Below are 25,375 nucleotides of genomic sequence, written 5' to 3'. Positions count from 1 at the left end.
GGCAGAATTCCTCCAAATGATGATAACTGCGGTGAGACAGCTGGAAGCAGATTCCTCCCATAAAAATGCTGAACTGTGTGTCCCACCCAACACGTATGGGCTGCTGCGCACTGAGCTGCTAGCGCATGCCTTCCTCGCTTCAGCTGAGAGCTCGATGGGACCTGAGCAAAACTTCAGGCACATGCCAACATCTACAAGGCTGGCTGTGGGAAGCTTGGGAAGAAACATATCTGCAGTGTGCTTTCAATGCAGAACACTTGATTGCTCTGCCAAACCAAATGGATTATTTGCAATGGCAGACACCATAACGCCCCCTTCACAGATCACTCTGCTGTAAAAATAATCCGTGATTAACTGTAACTAGATTATTAGTGGGAAAAACTTTGGGTTGAAACTCCCTACTTTTGCCATAACAGCTACGCATAGCACCTGCCATATCTTAATACCTGGTTTGCCTTCACAGACCAGCCACATTGTCTTCGCCTCAGTGAATAAATTGAATTCCTCCCACTGTGAAGGTATGTCTGGTGTCTTGCAGATAAACAGCGTCTGATCTGGACCAAAACAACTTCTTCTCTGGTTGATTTGAGGCTGGTTTTGTTTATTGAGGTAGAATAAGCTTTATGGAAATGTCCATTTCACTTGCAGCAAGGTGCCTAAAACCTAAGAAGAAGCTGTATCTTAACAGCTGCCATTATCTGCAAGCACACTGCTTTCATACTGATTGCTTCTGCAAATCTAGCTGCATTATGGTAAAAATAGATCAAATTTAAATTGAGGACATCTAAACAGTTCTGGCTACTAAACCTGACCTGCCAGCTAGCTCTCTGCAAAGCTTGCAGAAGGATGACTGCACTCATTCCTGGGTTTAAAGCAGTTGTGGATGTATTAATGGTCTAATTCCAGGCAAAATATTAAAGCTAGCATGTACCTGTCTAGAGACTGCAGCAAAAAAAACAGCTGCCACTTGCTGCCGGAGGGGAAAAAAAGGCCATGTAGACCAATTAAAAGCAATCAAACGTACGAACAAATGCAAAATGCAGTATGTTCTGAATCCAAAGAAGAATTTCAGATTTGGAAAGAAATCTGCACTGCTCTGGTCAGGATGTGGCTTCATGGCATTAAAGGAGTGTGAGCTGGGGCTGCTGCTCACCCCTCATCTGCCCCTGCAGTCCCCAAAGCAGTGCTGAGCTTTCCCTGCTCCTGTGGTGTGTGGGTTCAGGAACCGTGTCTGGCTGAAAACTAATCACCTCAATCAGCTTAAGCTGAAGTGTAAGTGCACCCTCAGGTTCACTGTTACCTTGAAAAGTCACCGGTTGTTTCTTTTCTTTGAAAGCAAGCTGCCCTCTGGCAGGTTTCTGTGACCAAACCATCAGTTGTGCTGCGTTCAAAGCCAATAAACATATTACAGAGAAGCACTTCAATTCTCATCTGATATGACTATGCCTATTAAAAAGTTTTTCCAGACAAACACTGAGTTAGGGTTAGAATATTAAGTCAGTTAATATACTTTTTAATCTGAAGCAGCACTTCATCTGCAGAGTCCTCTCCTATAGACGTATATTTTTCTTATAATTAAAAATTGAGCCAACTGCCAAGTGTGTTTGCTTATACCTGATGGGTTTTTATTTTTAAGCAGTGCACAGAAATGGCTTTGCAGATTATCCCATTATGAGCAAAAAGATAAGATTTGTTCAGCGGCAGTCAATACCTTACTTCACACATTGAAATTTTCAGGTGACAATCTTGGCTTGGTTCACTGGAGACTGAGCTTATGCAGTGGAAATCACTGTGGAAACAAGTGAACCCTTGAGCAATGAGACCTTTTGCATGTAAGTATTAGTATGCCAGCTTCTCCAGGAGTCCAGCATTTAACTGTCAGCATAAGGCTCCAGCTATAGGTAATAATCAATGTCTGGTTTGAGAAGTGCAAAATTAAAACCCACTGGCCTGGCTTTCTAACAGGTTTTTTTCATGTCAAGTGTTCTGGAAAATACAAAATGCACTGAGATGGCTTTGACTTAAATACCTTTTCATGGGGAGATCTACATTTAGGTAGTTAAATAGCTCTCAGGCTTGAATGGTTGGTATATTTTCTTTCTTGCATCAATACGCATGTGCCTGTATAACCATCTGCCTATCTATCTATCTGGTTGTGAAAATCTTTTGTGCAACAGAACATTGGAACTAAGTAAATACTGTGAGTTTTTTGCAAAGTAGCACCCACACCAGCACATTCACCCATACACCTCTTAAGCACACAGAGACACACATGGACACACATCAGTGTTAGCAAAGAGTACCATTTTGCTTTTTGTTTTGACCACACGACCAAAACATTCTGCACAACATTTTACAGCTGTGGCTTTTTTGGTGTTACTTTACAGAAATCAGATCAAAAACTGTTTTACTGTTCATTTCAAAACAAGAAAAGTAATGAGGGAAAAACTTATCCTTGTCCACAGATGCAGGTTTCAATTCACATGTTTGAGATGCTGGGGTAAATTTCACTGGGGTAAGTTTAATTTATCGTGGGTTAAAAGCAAACTGCATAAATCCATAGAAAGTCTTCACAGTTGCTTTGATTTCTTGCCATGCACTGATTGTATGTTTTGATTCAATTTCATGTAGTAGCACAAAATTCATGCCAATTGTTTCTGATAGTCCTGACTGATGGATTACTTCCTATCGGTACTGCTCAGCCTCAAGCATTTCTATTTATGCTAGCTTTGTCTTTATTCTGCTCTACGACACGCATTTGCAGACCTCATCACAGCCTCCTCTATATTTCTCTTTTGCTGCTAACCTCATTCTCTCATCCCTTTCTCTCCACACTCACTTCAGATGTTGCTTCCAGCACAGCCGTGTATGCACCCCACTGCTATGTGGAACAGTATTTTCCTCCTCCTGCTGAACCCCTTCTTTCTCCTCCTCCCCTGCGTACAAAGGCTCAGAGAAAGGACTTGCTTAGGTGGGGCTCTAGAGGTGAACACAGCTTACAAGGCTGGAGGAGTCTGCTTCTGCTTCCCTGAACTTTCTACACGATGTCTCACTATATATATTCCTCGCTATTTCCTCACAGTTGACAAGCACTGATATTTTTTTCATCATTTTCTGACAGTTTGCTCTCACTTCTGGGCTCTCTCTTTTGTTGACACTGACACTGTCAGCGTATCTCCTTCCTTAATGGCACAGAGACAGAGCTGTGCTCATGCAGCCTGACACAGGGAGCACTTGGCATGGTGGGATTACAGCTTCCTCCCACTCGGAGCCAGCCGTTGTTTCCCATGCTCCTGACGCTGCCTACTACAAAATTCAGAATTATGCAGTTCAGCTGTAGCGGTCCCTGCTCTAAACTTCACAAACGTTGCTCTCTATGCATTCATCGTTCCCCAGTGCAAAATCCAAATAAATGAGTTTAGCAGCCTAACGACCGCTGTTTGCTGCTCTAGGCTAGGCAAGCAGCTGTGGCACACTGACAGAAGCAGCTTGGAGCTCTGAGACTCCGATTCCCTGGGATCACAGGGCGGGCAATGCTTCCCCCAGCCTGCCCCTACCCTCGCTAATTTCCAGTGGGTGAAGGCCCAGCAGAGGAGCGCAGAGCGAAGGCACACACCACCAGCCTTCAACACTCCTCTCCTCTTTGCTTGCTGCAAGCTCCACTGTTCTCTTTCCAGCTCTCTTCCATAATTTCTTTTTTATGCTTTTTTTTCCTACTTGACATCTTCAAAGACTGCATGAGGAATCTTGGGTTGACTAAATCGATAGGAAAGTTGATTTCTACAGGGACAGGTTTCACACTGTCTTTATTTAATAACAGACAGAATATTATCTAGAAACACATAAGCCCATTGACTATGAAGATCAATGGGACTTAGATTCCTAAGCCATTTAAGTCTGTTTAAACATAGCATCCATGGTTTATACAGGTTAGGAAGAAAATACTTCGTTAAACACCCAGAAGGAATTACAGAGTGTTTCAACCAGGCTGGTGCCTCTGAGAGGAGGAATTTGAGACTCTTCACTTAAAATGTCTGAAAATAAATCATGAATCTTACTCAAACTTGACTCCTTGCAGAAATCCTTCTGTGAAAGTATTATTTACATTCAGTAGGTACTCACAAGAAAACCCATCAGAGAGCCTTTGAACCTTGCCTGACACTGTAAACAGGCACTGATTTTGTCAACTGAGGGTATTTGTTACTGCTGTGATGCATATTTGGACATGCATTATCAGATCATGGCAGAAAAGCATAGAGAAATAAATTTTAGGACTAGTGCTCTCAAGTGAAATTCAAGACGTTTGCAGAATGGTTCTTGATATCTCTAGCAAAGTTTTCAATCTCTGGATCTCAGGCTCTCAGGAATTTCTCAACTTAGAAAGCAACCACTGACCTCTTCCAATTCGCTCTATTTCAGATGTATCTTTCATGAGCAATTCAGTGCTCTTATTATTGTTCACACTAACCTCCAAAGACATTGGCTTTGTTGTTTCCACTGACGTGGACACAGAAATCTAACTGAACTGGCAAGTATAATAGAAGAAAGAAATACATATGGATGGAAGACCGAGAGGGTTTTACATCATATCATGACTTTCTCCAGTTTTCATCAGAGACCGCTACATGCTGCTCAGTTTTCCATTTTGCTTTGAGCAGTTGATTGAATGGCTATTGAGTGATGTTCAGACATTTATGATTTTCCTGCAATGTGACCTACATTGCTAAACTTCATAAATTTATCCTCTAAGGCAGTGTATCATTTTGCATGCCATACCCATCCCAAAGGAATCTATCAGCAGGAGATGAGGCCCACTTTGTACACGCCGAATGTCCTTCAGACATTTTTAGCTAATTTGTTTGCAAATGTGTGTGTTATTGTCAGCGTAACATACTGCATAAAATGGTGCTCTCTATCATCCTGTTTGCATTTCTCTGCGTCCCAAACTTAATAATTCACAGCCATAAACATAATCTCTGTATGGCAGGCTACAAATGGGTACAACCAATTTCTGTCTTGACATCTGCATTTTTTTTTTTCCTGCACTGACACAGTATCTATTCTCATTTTTGCTCATGAGGAACAATGGTAGAAAAGATGCCAAAGCAAAACCAGTATCATGAAGAGGGGAAATCAGACACTCCTCCTGCCATTTCACTCCTGAGGCTGCCACAGCTTGCTTTCATTTGACTTCAGCAGCCTGTAAGATAACTCAGTCCTAACAGTAATACTGGAGATATCACTAATTCCTCCAAAGCAACACTTCCTGGTGCTAAAACCTTTCCAGTCCTTGTTTATAACTAGCAGTGAGACCCAGAAGCATGAGATAGCAATGAAACAACACTCTCTAGAGTTCCCTCATGCTGACATGCTTCAAAGCCCTGCCCTTTGTAAGCAGTTATTATTACAGCATTGTTTTGACACCATCTACAGACTTCCAGGTTCCTCTTAGCACCTGGAGCAATTTGCACACCAGAAGTATTGCCATGCTGGCTTTTCTGAGCCTCCTCCCTGTGGTTACCGTGGTGCAATGCTTTCAGTCATACAACCATTCCCACATTTGCTTATTATAGTTTCCAATGCAACAGTTTGCCACCACAGAAAATTTCAATGATCCAACATAGAACTGAATACCCATTCCCCTTCCCCCACCCCCCATCACTTATGCACTGGTATTATTCCTGTAATTTCTGTATGCTTTCTTCTGATCTGCTATGGAAAGACCAAAATCTCAAAGACCAGCCCTCATTGACCAGCAGGGTGTGATACATCACTGCAGGAAGCACACCATCATCCCTGGTGACCATTGCCTTCCACGCTCTCCTATACAGAAGCTCCAGACTTGGTCTCTCTCACCCTAGCACTGTGCAGTGTTTCCAGATGCTCAAAGCAGAATATGCTGGGCAACCTGAAATACTTGGAATAGAGACAGTAAAGACAGATCCAGCTGAAATAATTCACATTTTACAACATGCAAAATTTGTGCTTTTGACTCCACAGATTGTATTGGATTGGCTGGTGAGAGGAGGAGAGCAACACACACATTACCAGCCCTGCCAATCCTAAGAAACGGTGGAACAGTAACCAACTCCATCCAAGCACTAATTTCTTAAATCATACATGGTCCTTACATCAGTGGGTGTGGATGAACAACTGGATTAAAATAAAGGAGGGACACTGCCTACTTGGCTTGCTTCTGCATGCTCCTATCAACAGTTACATTTCCTCCAGGTAACTCCAGGTTGATAGGGACTGCTTTACAATATCTGAACAAGTATGGGAGCTCTGCAGGGTATATAAAACCCAAGAAATATATAAAAGTATATAAACAAAAGTGTATATATACATACTTGCAAATGGAAATATTTCCATATGCATCTATAGTATATACTAAGTATAAATTTATTCTTCATGTATACATTTTGTTCACTACGTCTCCTTAACAGCTGAAAAAGTCAGATACAGTCATCAATATAACTCAACCCACTGCAGGCTCTCACCAACCTGGCAAAGCCGTGCTACCAATTCACAGCAGTGCAGTTCAGCACTGCCGACACCCCTGCCATAAATATCACCATATTCTGTGGCACTGAAATCATCTTTAAACAGGAGATATAATCAAAGATGACTTGTGCATAAGGACTAAAACATGCAGCAACCAGAGACATCAGTTGCTTAGGAAATTGCAACAGGAGGTCTTCAGTGCTGGCCAGCCCTGCTAGCGCCTGAGAGCACCAACATGGCACTGAGATGCTACCTTCGTGCCAGCACCCAGATCTTGTAGACATTACTTACTTTCTCCAGTCTGTCATTAGGAAAAAAAAATAAAAAAATAAAAATTAAATCAGTCTCTAGCAAAAAGTAAGGTAAAAGCCATGAAAGCGCTCTGCCACAACTCCTCTTTGCCATGGGTCACATGAAGCGTCCAGTGCCTCCTGCCTCAACAGCCAAGGAAAAGCAGGTGCTGAAAGCTGATTAAAATGTACATAGTATTTTTACTCAGTAGTAATGCATTATTTATGGCAGGTAATTGAAATAGATTGCTGTTTTGCAGGTGACCAATAGAAAAAGAGCACTTGGGACTTTAAGGAAGAAATTGGAGCATTTCTTCACCGCATGGTATCTCACTTCTATGAGTAATATTTCAAATCCAGTGATAGAATAATTTGATTAGAATATAAATTAGGTGTGATGAAACCATCCTGCTCTCTGTTTGATATTCTAAAAATCACATTATACACCTACAAGTTTGATTCATGAGCTCTCACAAATTCTTTTCCACCTGAGGTCCTAATCCTATGAGACTCCTTTCTCTCAGTCCCTGTTAAAGAGAGGCCACTTAACCTCTCCTCTACCCCCAGGAAAATATTATTTCATCTTCTACCTGAAGATCCCTTTTTGAAGAGGCTTTCAGCTTGGTTTTGCTTCAAAATATGAATACTAGTAAAGTCTTTTCCTTGCAAACGCGATTATGACTGGAATTATTTTGTATAGGTTTCTGGTTACAGGGACTAATTATTTGAGGGAGGGCTTTTCTGGACTACTATCAGCTTTTCTGGACTACTTCATACATCCAAAATCAGAAAAAAAATAACAAAACAAAGAAAGCTCTGACCATCTCCTGTAAAGGAAGACCACAAATAATTAAAGATCCTGTAAATCATCATTTTAGCTTTAATGAGCTTTAAGTTCAGTGATTTCAAGCATACATATAATACCTGCTTCTGCAAAGCACCAAAATGGACAGCACAGAGAATCTGTATATTTTAGGTGCACTAACTACACTTAATTAGAAGACTGTTTCAAAAGCCTCACAGAGATAGAGGACTAAAAGCAGATCAAGAGCAGGAGTAGTTTTGCTATAGGGAGAACCAAGCCTTTGCTTTTTGATGGCATGTAGCTCTTTAACCGAGTAACAGTACTAAACACCTACCACTGAAATAAGGCAGCAAGAGAGCATTCTGTGCTTTCTGCTTTTATAAGAATGCAGTTTATACTGTCATGTTTATAGAGAAACACCTACAGGAACAGTATGCCTTCCTCCAGCCTGCAATACTAATTAATTAATGGGCACTTTGTAATCCCGTAGTTTGTTTGTGCTATCCTACTCTCAGCCTGGCTTGAAAGCGTTCAGCCTGGAATCCATTTGGCTTTCAGGCCGGTAGCTTGTTCCCTCTGCTTCTTACCCGCTCATCAGATCACGGCTTTGTCTTTGTATTTTCCTTTCCTGCTTCCGATGCACTCAGGGAGAGTCCTGTTGAGGCTTCTTGCTCCGATGAGCAGCCCCTCATCGCTGCACTCAGCTGAGGTCACTGTGTCCTGGGAGCTTTTTGTTCTGCTCAAAAGGCATCCACAATGCCACTGAAGCGTACTGTGCCTGTGCAGATGCTGGTGGGGAATGCCTGCAGCATGTGTGACTGCAGGAGCAATGTCAGTGTTTGCATTTTTGAGAAACAAACTACATTTTAAAGTGATTTTGCTCATTTTCACTCCTGCTCTTCAGCATTCTTTTCTGTTTGATGTGGGTCTTCAGCAGAATTACTGCTCTCTCCTCTCTCCTACACATCATTTGTTCAAGGTAGGCTGCCCAGGATGTGGCACTTGTGCCACGTGTGGGTCCGTGTCTAGTCACTCCCCTTTAAACCCTGTTCTAGAAATGTGCCTTTTAATTTGACCTATGCAAGCAAATTGCCTACATAAGTAACACTGACACATTTTTATGAGGGAGCAAAACATTTTGCAGTGTCACTGAAGTTTATGCGAAGCAACACAATATAGATGGTTCCCTCACATGGAGAACTGCTGAACAAAAGCTGATGAAGTGCAAATGTCAAGAAAAAGTCTTCAAACCAGACCTTTCATTTTGCAACACAGCAGTGACAGTTATTAACACCATCAATCAGGCCGGAGCTATTGCTTTGGCACAGACTCATGCCTGCTGGGACTGACATCAGCTTGAGAGCAAGGCCATGGTTTCAGGCTAAGAGAAAGCTCTTGGGATTCATTTTCTGTTTCCTTGCAAACGTTTAGTCTCTTCATTCACAGGGAATGTGCTCAAGATTGGTTTACGCTGCTCCCAAAAACTAACTGCAAAAATATAAATGACTCGAGGTTCAGAGCGGTGGAAATTCAGCCCACATATTTCTCATGGGAGGAAAGATAGGAGGTGAAATTGCAAGATGGTAGAAATACCTGCTCATTCCCTCCTCGGCTCTCACCAAAGCAATGGAAGCAGAAGAGAAAGAAAGCTTACTGCTCAACCGGAGCTGAAATACGTTTCCTTTGACACAACACCTCCCACCATGTTAGTATAACTTTTAGGAACGCTGGATCTAATGAAGTCCAGTTTCCTAAGGACTTGTGTCTCATGGCTGCCTGACTTGGGAGTTTAATAAAATCCAAGCACCAAACAAAGCTCTTCCTGTGAATGGGGTATTTATTAGATCCTGAGTGGATTCTCTAGAGTTTAATAAAAGAAAGCCCGTGCTGCAATATTTCCTTTTGAAAGGGCACTTTAGGTCTTTCTCCCGTAACTGGTTTAATATTTTGTATGGGACTTGTAGGAATTTAATTGCTGTGAAGGCAATTTTCCTCTGCAAATTTGTTGGAAATCAGCCAAAGATTCTGGTTTGCTGTATATTAGTGAGCTGAATATTTACGCTCACAGATTGAGGGAACACTAGCAGCTCTTCTTGATATTCTTGAAAAATGTTTTACCTTAAAAGCTTAGCCCTTGTTCATGTGGCAATATTCAGAGTTCTGGGGTAGGCATTTACAAAAAGGATGACGAGCTCTACAAAGGAAGATACTGGATAGCTGACCTTAATGTAGGCAACCACCAAAATTTTGGCACCCATGGTGAGTGCTGAGTACATATACATGTGTAAAGCATGTTCACAGATCTGGTTAAGACATGCAGCTTTCTTTAGATGGGCTTCTCATTAACAAATGAATTGCACTGCGCTGAGAAGTCACTCAAGCTAGCTTTGCACACGCAGAAACAGAACTGAGGAGACCAGAATACCATATAAATACCTCAGCCTAACGTCCTGTTCCTTCTAAATTCAGATTAACACCCTCAGAGTGAAGTATGAGATCAAAGCAATTAGTCAAAGCTGGGTAGCTGATTTGCCACAACTCATAATCTTTTCAACCCCAGCTGTCCTTACCCCCACCTCTATCAGTTATGAATACAAAATTCTCTCTTAAGAATGAGAAAGCACTGAATAACAAACAGAGAGTGATTAGAAAGATGTGTTTCTGTCAAACCTGATATTGGAATAAATGATTAAACACTTTCATAATCAACTCATATATTAAAGTGAATGCCTTAAAGTGAAAGCATGTCATTTATAGTAGTTTTCACAACAGGCAGTTATTCTATGTGTTTACTTCAAGAGTACATTTTAGTATTTCAGTAAATCAAGATATATTGATTTTGAGCAAGTTGTTGATTTTATTGTCAGAGCAAATTTAGCTTTGAGAATTGATTTTATTTGCCTATTTCGTAAGTCCCACTAAACACACAATTTGTGAGCAACCCACACTCACTTGATGTAAATGCCACTTGTAATTTAGCCAAAAAACTATCTAACTGAAGATGGCCAAATTCATTTTTCATTACTGTTGATGCCAAGCTGGAATAAACTCAGTGGTCTTGCAAGGACACAAAATTATTTTGACTAAGTGAAAACATCCCTTATTTTCTTAGATATAATTTCAGATTAACATGTTTGACTTCAATGGGGTGTGATTATTTCTCAGTTTTCTGGTTATCAGCAACAATTTTGAAAAAAAAAAACACCATCCTATCAAGTCAATTTGATAGAGCTACTTTTCAGAACACGCATTCCGGGTATTCATTTAGCATCTATGCTTTACAAAATATGTGAAAATACTCAACATTCTGGATTTTGTGAAAAACTTCAGTAAAAAGAATCTGTTAGGAGCCCACAAAATAAATGTTCCAAACAAGAAATGCTTCCTTAAGCAACATGTACATCTATGCTGCAGACTGCTAGCAGCGTTAGTTCACCTACCAGTGACAGAGAATTAGACAGCAATTACTACTGCAGCTTACTTTGCTGCTTTTTAGGTTTAATTTAATGGCTGATTTAATATGCCATCATTTATTTTGTTGTTTCGAATATTCACTGACATGCATTCTCAATTTATCTGAAGATTATCTCACTGTCTGTGATAAGGAAGTATCTCCATTTCCCAGAATGCTGAAGCCTTTGCAAACTTTTCAGAAATTTGTTGCAACAGAAGCCTGTAGGTGCTGTGAAATGGCAGCACAAGGCTTGTTCGTGGAGAAAGAACTGCCTTTCTGCTTCTGTGGAAAGAGGGCCCTATCCCAGCAGAATGCCCATGCCCAAAAAGCAATACAAAGAAGAACTTGCTTTGTGAATGCATCTTCTTATCTATGATACTGCAGAAGTTGTTTCTCTTTCTCTCTATGGTATTGGGCCTGTATTACCTTGTACTAAGGTAAATCTGTTTCCAGCAAGTAGCCAGCCCACCATAAAACAAGATTTTAGGGGACAGAGCTATGTACAACTTTGGTATGTTTGATTTCAACCTGAAGAGTTTTACCTTTTCAACTTCATTTTCATGTTAAAAAACAAAGCCATTTTATCTCCACATTTGCCAGACCCCCTGTTGCAAGTAATTTGCTAAAGGGTGTTTGTATTTTTTAAAAAGGAATACAAAACCATCAACATGAAGCACTGCATTTCAGATTTGGGGAGGCATTTTGTTACTGAGCAAAATGAGGGAAATAAACCAAAATTTAAAATACACACTCACAAGTTACATGACCAAAAAAGCAGTTATGTGTACAGCCTCAGACGCGTATCACAAGGAGGAGGCAGGGAGCAGACAATGCACCTGGCTCCATTCCATGTCCCTCCGAGATCTCTAATCTGGTTACTGATGCCCCAGGCATTTGTTATGTGTATCCAAGAAGCAAGCAAACGTGCTTCAGGCAGCAGTAAGTTCCATGAAGCATGGCTCCTGCCAGCAGGTCTGCAGCAATGGAGCGGAGAGTCAGTGCCTCCAGCTGCGGAATACTGGTTGCTTCAGTGGGTTCCTGCTCATCATCTGCAGGACTGGCTATCCTACAAGACGAGGTGCCGGAGCAGAAGTCAAGGTGCCCAGAAGCAACACGTCCTTCAGACAACTACTAGGCTAGTTTAAGCTTGGGCTTAGCACAGCAAACTCAACTGACCCTGTTGTTCTGCTTTACATAGAACAGCTACATATCTACTGAACCAGAGAGTAAGAAGGTATATATTTCATTTCCCTGTCCTGCATTTTCAAATGCTTAGTGACATGTAAAGTGGAACAAGGACACTATCTTCAGTTTTGACCCTAGTAATACGATCCTCAGGTGCTGCTGTGACGATAGCACTATATTCCATTGTTTGTCCCTGTGAAATTTGATAAAAATTATCCAAGGCATTGACTCCATATTCCACATGTACGTTTTTACTGCTGTAATTCAAACTCTATTCAGAATCCAGGAACAAGTTCTTACCACTGTTACGCAGTATATTTTAGCTGTGATTTTGCAATTGTGAAAGACTGAGGGAAGAGCAGGGAGAAAATGAAATGCAAAATCAATAGGATGGCTGTTATTAGCTTTCACAGTCCATAATATACCCTCTGTGTGCTACAAGAATGCCTCAAGTTTTCTTCAAGTACTGCTTTTCTGTTTTTCCCCATGTTGAAACTGATTAATTCAGGTTTTTATTGGTATAGGGCAATTCCTTCCTTGTGCTACCTGTAAGGGTGGCTCACTGTCTAGTCAGGAGTACTATTTATGTTTCTTCATGATTATCTAGATATCTTTTTAGTGTAAACTAGAGAGACGGTAAGTGTGCTTTAGTTCAATTTCTTTTACTCTGCCCTGAAAAGAACTGAAAAGCACTTGGAGAAACAGGCTGAAAGGCAGCAGCTTCAGTACACTACTGTTTTGTAATTACATACTGTAATGCTCTTCCGTGACTTAAAACAGACTTAGATGTCAACAGAATATATATTTTTTCCATTTAGCAGTTCAAGCAAATTAGTCTGAATACTGGACTAAAGGAAAGTACTCTAAACATCCCATAAACTCCTAGGAAGCTCTATCTGAAATTAGCTAGCAACTTTCCAAAGCAGCAAATATTCGTTATATACTCCCTACACACTCACATGAAAACTCCTGGATAAAATCAAACACACAGTTTTGCATTTACATAATACACCTTATACATTTATATAATACACCTTGAAATAATAATGTGAATGAAAGATTCACTCCACACTGTGCAGTTCGGAGTTACCTGATTCACCTGGCATATTCTGATATATAATCCTCGTACAAGAAACCAATTTTTCTGTCTCCACAATGTGCAGAAGAGTGACAAAACACACAAAAAAACAGGTGTCTACCTGAGTGATGTCCATTCCAGAGTCACAGCTCAATGGCTGGGTTGATGTGAGGCCGTTGGAACCTATTACTGTTGTGATCACGCCATTCTCATCAATTTTCCGAATCATGGTACCGTCAACAAAATAAATAAATCCATGCTTATCTATAGTGATACCTAGATGAAAGGAAAGGGGGAAAAGAAAGTGTTAGCATTGACGTTTTCTAGATTAAAGAAATATTTCCTCTCCTCTTAAGGCCCTGAAAATCAGATGATTAAAATGAGTACGGCTCAGTTTTTTTCTACCTATTACTTATTTGAGGCTTATTCACATTGTATATGGAAAGATCTTATCCAGACATCTGACTGTCTCTGACTGACAGAAAGAAGGAAAATATAAGGAAGAAACAGAACAAAGCAGCAAATGCTTTTCTTGTCATGTATATAACATAAAATTATGCTCAACAGCTTCATGGCCTTCATCACAGAGCGGGACAAGATCAGCTTTTCGAAAACCTTATCTTGCAGTTGATTTTTCTTCGTTTTCCACTTTCTTAATTCTCATGCAGATGCAATTTTTTGTATTACTGCATTGTGTGACTTCCTGGAGCACCTGAACAAGGAGGAAGCACCAACAGAAAGCAAGAATGACTTCTGCAGTGCAGGGGCTATACGTACTAATGGTACAAAATGGGCTCTGCTTACCAGGTGGAAAGAACACCTGTGCTGCAGAATGTACTGCAGTGTGGTGTTGCCCAAAGCACAGGGTCACCTACTGGAACCAGTCTCATGACAAGAGTGGCTTCAGCAAGAGCTGGTGCTGCTGGGTCTGCATTAGCTCTAGCATCACTACACTGCAAAGGAGAGATGGACCCTGAAACAAACACGAGGGCACTGCAGAGTTCACGGTCTTTCCATGTTTTCTGTATTTCACTAGGGAGACTGGAGCACAGAGTGCTTGCTGCGTCCCACCAGCAGCGTGTGGTGCCTCCCTGTCACAACCCATGCCTGACCCTGGTCTATCCCAGTCTCATATTTTTTCCTCATTCCTCCCTGCATTCAGTATTTGTCAGACGTTTATATATTGCACGAAATGTATGTAGGATCTTTCTTTCCTGAAATGTTGAAATAGCTAGAAGAGCACTTCTATTCATGTCAGGTTTGTGAAAATACTAAACCTGCTCGATTTCTTGCTTTAAACTACTTCATAATTTCCCATTTAAAGTTGCATAACTTGCAATTATAGCAGCTGCTGCGCACAGCCAAGCTATTTTAATAATGAATTTATGTTCTGCTACAGAGAAATGAAAGGCAGAGGGCTTGAACAGATGGTTTGGACAGTGGCTTATATGGTTCTTGATTTTTGTCCCCTGCATTTAGCACAACTGAAGGCTGCATGTTCTCTGAGTTTACAAAATACTTGTCTGCCTGCCAGCTAAGGATAACAAGCAGCAATTCCATGCACAATTATGTAAGAAAAGGAAAGAAAAAAAAATAACTTTACCCCCATCTCCTAGTCCATCTTCCTGATATTTCACTTCTTTATATACATAGCAGCAGTGGTAGCTGAGGGTAGTGGGGAAATAGCGTGGGGGACAGAGGCAGGACCAGGCAGCTGTGATGAGCATCACACAGATCTGTGAGGCTGACAGTCCCTCCAGGCCCCTGGGTACATGTGCATCTGGCAGCTGGAAACGTGTCTGACCTTCAGGCTGCCTCTTACAGTGCTATCACCCAATGGCAGAGCCCCAGAATAAATCACCCATGGATGCTTTTCTAGCAGAGAGCAAGAATAACATCAGCACCAGTCTCTACAGAGGGGCCAGCAGGTTACAAGGGCTTGCCTTTCCCCCATACCAGGCAGACTGATGGCCCTGGTTTCATGACCTGATCTTTGTTTTGTGTCTGCGTAAATGAGAAGGGCTATGTTCACCTCCTTCTACCGCAGTGTGGAGCCACAGAGCAGGGGGAGCTCTTGGTATCTTCTCTTGCTGAGGCAGTCTGCATACCTGAGATCCTTCCTGGGCTCTGCACTGCTCTCAGCAGTGCTGCAAGGTAAAGTTAAAGCGTTAAAGGTTTTCATTAGAAAATGAGAAAGCTGTTAGGAAACCATATTAGGATTTCTTCTTGGATATGAGAAGGTCTCTTCAGATCCAGCCCCGTAACTCTTACAACTTTCTTGGAAGTCTCTTCAAGGCTCTTTCTGATGGAAGGGGGGAAAAAAAGCCTTGCTGTGGAATGGATGGTGTGTGAATGCAGCTATGATTGTTGGAGGTGTTTCTAACCTTCCTGATAATGCCTTATGGAGCTGTGTCAGTTGGTATATCAGACACAGAAAGATGAGCTGAGACTTGCTTTGCTTTTCAGCTTAGCTCATGCTTTGAAGTGAGAAAGCTGATGTAGGTGGGACCTACAGCACAGCTGCTGTGCCTTGGGGCCTGCCTTTGCATGGGCAGCAAGGCGCAGTACTGCTCACCTGGGCTGGATCCATGTCATGGATAACCAAGGCCAGGATCCATCACCAGGGCAAGTGCATCTTGTTTTACGCAATTTCCCTGCAAGCAGATGGCTCTGTTGGCTGCAAACCAGCCATTATGTAAAAGTCAGAAATTAAGCAGAAATGAAGCAAAGCTACTCAGCTGTGTTGCTGAATGGATTTCAAACACTGCCTGTACAAGAAAACCAAAGATTTTTTTGCAATAACAACACACATTTTACTTTCCAGCCATGGCAGAAAGGCAGGCTATCTGCAGGGGAAGTACATATGCCAGTGTGGCATAAACAAGCCCATGTCTTCAGTATTTGAGCAAAAGATGATAAATGCCTAAAGAGGCTTTTATATATATATCATAAAAGATGATAAACTTAGCCTAGTTAGCTAAGTTTCTTCAAGTACTAGCATACAGATGTTCCACAGTGGACCTGTGCTCACTCCTATATACTAAAACAATGTGACTTTGCCTTTTTGAAAAAATTACTTATGCATTTAAAACGTGTTGAGAAATGCCCTGTGTAAGGCATCCATTAGAAAACAAAACACAGGTTTGTGACTCAACTTCCCCAGTTTATTCATTGTTACAGCTGGATTCCATGACGCTTCACCTAATACATACTCCAAGAGCTTATTTTAATTCTTTTCAGGTGTGCAATGTGTAATGTTTAATCACTGAGGAAGTAGAGGAACCACGTGTACGCAATGTGTGATGATTTGCTGCTCTGGGTGTAAGGGCTGTCACTGCTCACTCTGTGCTCACTCTGAGTGGGAACAGTCATTCTTAGACGTTGCTTTGCTTTATCGTTTTAATTCTGCTAACCAACATTTAGCAATGGAGTGCTGCTGGTGTGATCACATGGGCTACGAAGCACCATCACGAAAAAGACAGCAGCAGAAGTTTTGCTCTTTCTGTTTTCTGCACAAAATAATGCTTGGATGGGCTCATTACAGCCATGACGTATGTAGAAGGCTGACTGTTCCATCTCCTATTATGTGCTCTGAGGAGTGATTTTGGTACAGGGTTATTTCTCCTGACAGATCTTAGTGTGCATAGATATGCTATTAAAAATGCAAATAACACTTTGAAAGTTAACTGATCACTTCTGTGTGTAGTTCCCATAGGTATAAATTCAAGATACATATCATATGAATGTTATAGATCTGACCTTTACTTTCACTCTTGAAACTTGGCCTTGCATTGTTAATGGAGCTAAACTCATGGTGGATTTATAATTAAATTTGAAACTACAGATTAAAATTAATACAGCCAGTTCCCAATTAAGACAGATTCTTTCTGCCTTGTGTCATAGACCACAGTCATGTTTTAAGAGGCTTCTTGGGAACAAATCCTTTTTGGAACACAACAGTGAACAACAGCTAGAGCTACCTTCTACCTTCTTCTGAATATTTACTTTCTGCTCAGCTTAAAACTTTGCAAATGATCATTTCACATTGAAAACTTCCAATTAAGCTTCTGAAGTTTATACATGAACATCTAAAAGCACTGGTGAGGACTGATAAAAGAGAATGCCACCTTCAGCCGGAGAAAAATTGTATTCAGAAGAAACTTGTGATTCTCATAAAACTTTTAATAGGAAGAAGTGAATCAAATTGGTTAATTACCATTTTATGGTTGGTAAAAGGGCAAATTACATGCCATCTATTTCTAAACTTCTAAATGTCTCCGGTGCTTTTAATTAAAGCTGCCATCTAGAAACTACTAAAGCAATTTTATGCAATTAGTTATTTATATGTTACCATAATACACCACTCAAAATATGATTCAAATGATTTGCAGTCTGGTGCTTTGTGATCTTTGTCATCTTTACTTCATTACTGTCTTAGTACTAGCGGCAAAATTAACAATTCTTTGTCAGCTGGAACATGACTTCAATACTTGCACTTCACTGTTGTTCTCTTTGGAGATGTGGAGCAGCAGAGCTGAAGCAAACAGCATTTTTAACTATTGACTCCAGAATGTCCTGCTTCTAGTCAGAGACAAGCTGGCTGGGGTCACGCTTACTGCTGACAGTAGTTTGCATAAAGATGAACAACTAATGCATTCAAACGAAGGCTGGAGCAAGTTTAGGAAAATATACTTTCCCAAAAAATTCACTTAGGTTCCACAGACCTCTGAAATCATAGGTAACCCAGGCTGCTGAAGAAAAACAATGCATTTTGCTAAATCAAAAATGGCATGAGATGGATTTTTTACTACTGATGCACATGCGACGATTTCAAGCTGCAAATTGGTTTATTCTTTACAAGTTGCTGCTGAAACATTCTGCTTTTCTTTTTGAATTGCGTGAAAGGTTTCAAAAGCTGCTATGAATTTATAAAATGGTAAAGATTGATGAATGAGCAGGAGATTAACTATGAAGGAATCCTATTTTCGTGAAAGAGCATATCAGGAATTTGGTCTGCATTCTACTGGAGCAAAGGGGAATCTCCAGCTGAGCAGGATCAGGTCCTAAATGGCCTATTGTGATTTGACAAATGTAAAGGTTTAATCTGAGCAGTTGTTCTTGCAGCTTTATTTACTTTAGCAAGAAGTGCTGCAGATGGTGAGCAAGAAGACTGATTATTTCAGGATGTAAGCTACTGGAGTGAACACATTTTCAAAGCCATGATTCTTTTAGTAGTATTTCCTTACTAAAATAACTTCAAGCAAAATGCATAAAACTAAGCTGCAGAACTGATTTTTAATTTAAGCTTTCATTTGTGTTGCACGGTCATGTGCCTGAGTGGAATGCTGATTATTATGCATGGACTTTAAAACTTACTCCAGCCTTCTACTTTTCCCTGCTGCCTGCTTTGTGGTCACTGCACTACATTCAGGTAGGCTGAATCCCATGTGCGGTTCTCAATTTCTTCTGCAGCAGTGACTCTCCACACAGCACAGATGTGACCCCCTGTCTTACAGTCCCAAAGTCTGGTCTGGACCCGGCAGTCAAAAACCATGCACTGCAGATGCTAAGATGGTAATTCTTTGGATTCAGTGCTTGTACTCCCAAACACTGTCAGTCATTTTGGTGACTTACTGTTCTGTCATTGGAGGGACTTGCTGGTTCAACTAGGTTACTCAGTTTGCTCTGCCATGCTAGTTGTCCTGCGTGCACGTTCTGAGAGTGTCTCAAAAACACACAGTAATTCAAATCAGATGTTAATCTAAATCACCTTTCTTGGTATACTGATGCAGAAACACCATCTCAGCAAAAAACTGGTAACATGATTGTCTCAGCCTTTCACCGCCTCTGTCATTTAAGCCTGGAAAGTCAAACCTATTTACACGTGCAAAGCCCATTGGTTTCAGAGGGTTAATGGTAAGTATCTAATGCCTTCGATATAGAAATTGCCTTTGCAGTGTTAAGTAGACAACTCTTTGGTATTGCTATTAATTTTAGTGCTTACTGCTCCAAAATTTAGTGACTAATCTAGTAAAATCGGGACGCTATTCCTTAGTGCCCTATTATAAATATTACTCAGGACAGTTTAAATGTTCCAGCGTTGGTGACTAGATATGCCATAAATACTTTTTAATCAAAAAATAACCCAAGCCACCAAACAGAATTCCCACCCCAAAATTAAAATCCGTTGCTTAGTAAAGTTCATGATATTAGAATTGAGTCAGTGATTAATATCTTGTGTAGTTACTACTTCATTTTCAATATCTTTTTGTATAATAAATGTGTTCAGCTTGTCACATATCTTACTTTATGTCCCCACCTTGTACCATTTCACATTTTGCTTAAGTACTTGGTCATCTATTACATGACTCATTACTCTGAGTTCTATACAGAATTAAAGAAAGTTGCAGTAAAAATAATATATTGAAGTTCAAGTTTCAACTACATCACCCATGCATGTTTAAAAACATCTTTCAAAGTCAGCTCCAACACAATTGTGCAAGATTAATATTCAAAAGGCCCCAACGCCAGTTCTTTGTGGAGAAGTGGGAACAGACTGAATAAAGCCCCACATGTTTGTCAGGTGAGAAATGAAAGCTGGGGAATGATCAAATCATCACTGACTAATGTGACCATGATGTTTTACTGTCTGACATTCGGTTCCTGGTCACTTGGCAAAGTCAGCCATGCCAGATAATTAGAAACAGAAGTCAACAAAGGCCTTAACTCGTCAAATAATTACTCAGGACTCTCCAAAACTGAACTGAAAACCAGAACAACAAAGAAAACACCCTACCTCTATGCTCACTGAAGTAGAAAAACCTGAGTTCAAAACAGTTAAACTAATATTTTTTGCAGTATTCCTTCAGAGAAGTAAATAAGTGTATATGAATTTCCACTCGCTCCCCTTCTGAAGATGTTACCAAACAGGATTAAATTTCACGACAGTATTACACAACAGTTATTTCTTATCAATTTTAAAAGTGGATAAACCGAGTCATATAGATAAGGTTCTATTCACAGTTGCAAGCAGTCAGCAGCAGAAATGAGAATACAACTTCTGAGGTGTAACTAACCAAGGCCAGCCACTAAGCGACTAGATACTACCTTTCTACTGTGCCAAAGTACTTTATTTATTGCACAAAAAGGGAGCATTCAGAGCAACAATAAGGCAGATAGACTAAATGGAGCCCAAAGGAAGTTCTACACCAGCCTAAGAATAAATGTACATCTTGTCTCGTTAAGTAATGCATTTAAATATAATTAATATCCTTTTCTATTACTTTGTCTTTATCTGTGTGAAAAGGTACAAATTTTTGGACTGGAAAAAATCTTGCTGATGATGAAAAATTAAAGTAATTTGTTTGGTTCTGTGGTCAAATACTACATATCATTATGTTGCTTTTTGTTCAAATATCTTTAAATGTGGAAAAGATGCTGCTGAGTCTCTGGGCTTACCAACACCTCTGTCAATGTGTCCTGTCTTCTAGAAATAATATGTACAATTACATTTTGAATGTAATTTTAGTAGAAAGGTGACATCTTCTAACTTAATCACGATTCTATTGACAAACCAAATGAATGACCCAAAATATTCATTAAATTGTACTTAGCTATGTCAGTCTTTCAGTTTTTTTTTCATAAATGCTAAAAAGTGGGCACCAGGCAAGTACTTTCTATTGCTTCCAAGACTTTTCAATGTCTTTGTGTAGTGGAAAACAAGGACATGCACTTATAAAGCCATCATGATAATGCACAGCTAACACTGTGCACTGTGCTGGTGACCGTGGGCTGATGTTGCATTATCCCCTGCCCAAGAAGGGGCATGTGACACTCCATAGTGACTTCAAATGAAAATACAAAACCCAGAGCAGAGAAAATGAAATACAAAACATAGAAAACAATTTCAATTTAAGCTGACATCATTTAGATGTGTATATCAGCTGGGAGCCATTACCTGAATTTGCCAATGTCTGAGCCATTGTCTGTTTATGGTTAATTTTTTAATTTTTGCAGTCTGCCCCAGCATTCATGAATTATATTTTTTATTCCTGTTACTGCCTTTATGACTAGAACCTGTTGAGGAAAGCAGCTATGCATGCATATTTTTATAAGTAGATATATTACAGATTTTCACCAAGATACTGTCTGGCAAGAAGGTACAATGAAACAAGGAATTGTAATTAGATATAATCAATTGTAACCAACAACAATACATTGATTATTTTCCTGCTAAAGGATGCGAAAACCTTTCTTCTCAACTATTTTTAGAATTGATTCATAGCATTAATTAGCTGCCAGAAGATTAACATTTATTTGTTCTCGTCTCACACTTAACTTCCATCATTAAAGACATGTTGAAGTTGCTCTATCTATAATTAAAATGTGTCACTTGCTAAGCCTTAAAACAGGATTATTTGCTTGCCCTAGAAATGTTTGTCTGTATGTACATTCTACTTTCCTACTGATACACAAGCCTTCATTTATTAGCTGAAGAAAAATAATTCCTCAGAGCTAGTCATTAGGAGCAGCGGTGTGCTGCAGGGGGAGCTTGCTAAAAGCCCACTTACAGGCTCTGCCATGAGAGCTGCTGCTTATCCTCTGTTCCAGGGATCTCAGCAGGAGCTGAGTTTGATCAGCTTGTTTAGATGACCAAATCCAGGCCCTCTATCTCAATTCTAATGCAAACTGCAGTTTTAATGTACCTTGTGAGGTGATTAATTATGCCACTAGTGGGGATTCAAGGCATCAGGTGCATTTTGCCTGTGACAATATAGAATGAACTCTGAAAGAATGGCTGCAGCAAAATGCCCCCTTCACGTAGAGCTCCTATTTTGGAAAGTGCATCTAATGGGGAAGGAGAAACTGGATCTCTCAGTACACTTAATCCTACTGTCTGTTTGATTTAAAAAGCCCTGACTTGAAATGTATAAGTAAGCCCCACTAACCAGACTCACCTGATTGTATAAAAAAAAAAAACAACCAGAAAAATTACAACAATACTATTTGCTTAGAAGTAAATTATGGTTAAATGCTGCCACCCTGCAATAGAAAGGTACTTAAGTAGGAGTGTAACAAGGAAGGAGTACGTAAAATGACAAACCATGGGATGTGGGTTGGAAGGTACTTAGAGAGCGTCCAACTGTGATCCTACAGTGCCATAGGTGGCAGGAACATTTCCCATTAGATCAGGCTACCCAAAGCCCCCACCAACCTGGCCTTGAAAAATTCTAGGGGTAGGGTACCCAAAATGATCTGGAATAAACATGTTCCAATGAATCACCTCTCCCATAGTATAAATTACTTGACTGAAAGTAATGCCTCCTCTTTATTTCCACTGAAACTACAACAGATACGAAGAGTATAATAACACTATTTGATTAAGCAAATTCTCAGCTACAAAGCACTCTTTATCAACAGCAACAGTCACCAGCAATATCTGTGCATTTCCACCAGTAATGAACAGGAGCCTGCATGCTGTGCTGATAAGTGGAAGTGCCCTACAGTCACTGTCACCATTGCTAAAACCAGCACCCAGCCCTCACTGTGCTCACATCCACTGTTTGGTCTCCATCAACATTCAGCAAGTGTTGATGAATGTCAATGGGTGCCATTTTTTTCTGCATGGAGAAATTCAATTCCACAGCTTTGTTTCATACACCCTTCTACGTCAAATGCCATTCTGTGTGACTGCCCCCCTCCTGCCATCTGTCACATGCAACAAAATGTAATGGAATATTGATGGGAAGTTTCTGCCTTTGCTTCCATACCACCAACATTCACCTCTGATGTTGCTGAATGTAGGGAAATAACAGCTGACCACCGCATACTTCAAACATGCTCTCTTCTTACCTCTTGGGCTGTTGAGAGATGCCTCTGATGCCTTCCCACCATCTCCACAGTGACTCTGGTCAAATGGGAGGCACTGATCACCTGTTCCTGCCACCACATCCACGTTTTTGGCCAGGTCCTTTGTTTCAATGAGTGATTTTGCTTTGTAAACTCTTCTGGTATTGGTATCTGACAAGTAAAGGGATTCTGACACTGGGTCAACAGCCAAGTAATATTTATGTGCAGGACTTGTACTAGAAAAGAAGAATAACAAAATTATTATTTTTTCTTAATAATTTTTGTTCATGGTAGCCTAAAGCTTGTATACTCCTATTTAATTCTGCTGTGGAGATGAGAATTGTAAGTGAGACCAGCTATCATGCAGCTCATCGAAGCACCACTGTAGAAGCAGCTGCAGAGCCTGCCCATCTTGGTTGGTGTCAGACAGTGAGCTCACCCACAGCAGTACTGCTGGGGTTGGTGTGGCCATGAGGACCAAGAGACCCAGTGTAAAGCTAACTGAAGTGACTTCAGCTTACTTAATAATTATTACTTTCAAAAGCAAGGCCATTTTTTTTTTCCTATACCTTTTCTGTTTTAGTACACTTGGCATTGGCATCTTGGCATTGAAAACACATCTGACTTGCAGCAAAATGAATCACAGATTGCTCTGCAAGGGTATTACTATTCACTCTTGGTTACTTTTATCCGTTTCTAAACCTTAGGAAATATGAAGGTATGAAATATGGCACCTTAATTCATGCCGACTGTATTGTCAGGAGCAAGGCAGAAGGCCAAGCACTGTCAGTGCAACTAGGCATGAATTAATACACCATAATTCATGCACCGAAGTGCCTTATTGAGCTTATAAAATGCTATTTAAAAAAATATTTACATACGTTAATTAAATGGTGAGGATTATAAATTCCAATCAGAAAAACTGGGCTTCATCTTACTATCAAGTATAACTTCTTGCTTCGTTTTGAGCGCAAAGTTAATTTCCCGTTTGAGGAAAATGCCTGGGCTCAAACCTGGTGAGACTGCGCTGTAGTCCTGATGATGAAACAGACCCTGGATGGGTGTAGATCCTTCAGACCACTCAGACCATTACTGAAAATCGAGGAGCTGGGCAAAAGTAGAGGAGTGGCCAAAACTTGGTGTATTGTTCAGCCTCAGGCAGCATTTTACTGCTGTCGAGTTTTGCCTAAGGAGGCGATGGCTGACTGCTGCCTGTATGTGACATGGTGCTCCTGCTACCCTTCATGCAGCAGTTCTGTATAAACACAGGGATTGCTATGTAGATTAGAAGATAGTCAATCTCTATCTTAATGAAATGCTGCTAGCACCTAGGATTTCTGCAACTAAGTTAAGAAATGAGCTCTCCAAGTTTTGTCAGTTTTGTTCATGGTGGCTTTGGCAGTGTGCTTTGCCTAGTGCCATGACAAATCAGGACAGGAAGAATCCAGACAAAACAGAGCTAAGAACCGGCAGAGATCCCAGGACAGCTACATAATGTCTGAAATGATACGGACTTACATTACTGTCCAGATTCTGGGTTGCTGTAGCCTCTTTAAAAACGAAGCTTTTGCTTGGCCCCTAACAGACAATCAGTTGAAATCTTCATTTGATTTATTATCAATTAGGCCAATGCTGTAACTTTGATAAATGCGATGGAGCTCGGGCCTATTTCATTGGTCATTTTCCATTCAAAAAGGGACAGAAACTACTCAACACCTCTGAGTCATCAGCTAGAGTAGCTTAATGCTGACCTTAGTCATAAGCTTCTCCAAAAGACAGAAGGGGGAAGTAGAAGGAATGAGATGTTCCCACATCTGTGGAACAGATGTGAAACCCAGCCCAAGGAAATATGGGGAATGGGAGATAATCAAAGCATGACGAAAAACGAGTAACTGGATGTGAGCAAAAGGTAATTAATGTTGAATTACACATCATCATTATTATAAAATTATTTGTTAAAAACATTTGAGAACCATTTGTCCTCTCAGGAGTAAGCTCAGAAGAGCCTGGCCAGCTAAAAAATGACTTTTTAATAAAATATTGCTGATGAAAAAATTGCAAGGAGAATTCTAGATGTTAAATAAACATATTCTCCATTATGTAGAAACTACAGAGAGCCAGGAGTCATTATATACCCTCCTTGTAGACACATTTTCTATCATCCTTGTCATTACATTTAATAGGCTGGCTGTTAGAAAATTCTTGATGTT

The 25,375-nt window shown here is 40.4% G+C and overlaps 1 protein-coding gene across 4 annotated transcripts in view; it reads right to left on the bottom strand.

Annotated features, from left to right (window-relative positions):
• The window catches only part of TENM1 (teneurin transmembrane protein 1), a 227,757-nt gene that overhangs the window by 24,766 nt on the left and 177,616 nt on the right, over nucleotides 1–25,375 (bottom strand). For all 4 annotated transcript variants that reach the window (XM_042825108.1, XM_042825109.1, XM_042825110.1 and 1 more), the window contains 2 exons: nucleotides 23,169–23,401; nucleotides 13,438–13,592 (listed from right to left, as the gene is read on the bottom strand). In XM_042825108.1, coding sequence (XP_042681042.1) covers nucleotides 13,438–13,592; nucleotides 23,169–23,401 — 388 coding nt within the window. The remainder of the gene's footprint in view (nucleotides 1–13,437; nucleotides 13,593–23,168; nucleotides 23,402–25,375) is intronic.

The sequence above is a fragment of the Centrocercus urophasianus genome, unplaced genomic scaffold (genome assembly GCF_019232065.1).
Source record: "Centrocercus urophasianus isolate 14NV4802_14NV808 unplaced genomic scaffold, USGS_Curo_1.0 seq_24, whole genome shotgun sequence".
Taxonomy (NCBI): Eukaryota; Metazoa; Chordata; class Aves; order Galliformes; family Phasianidae; genus Centrocercus; species Centrocercus urophasianus.
This window is presented reverse-complemented; position numbering and strand designations above follow the sequence as displayed.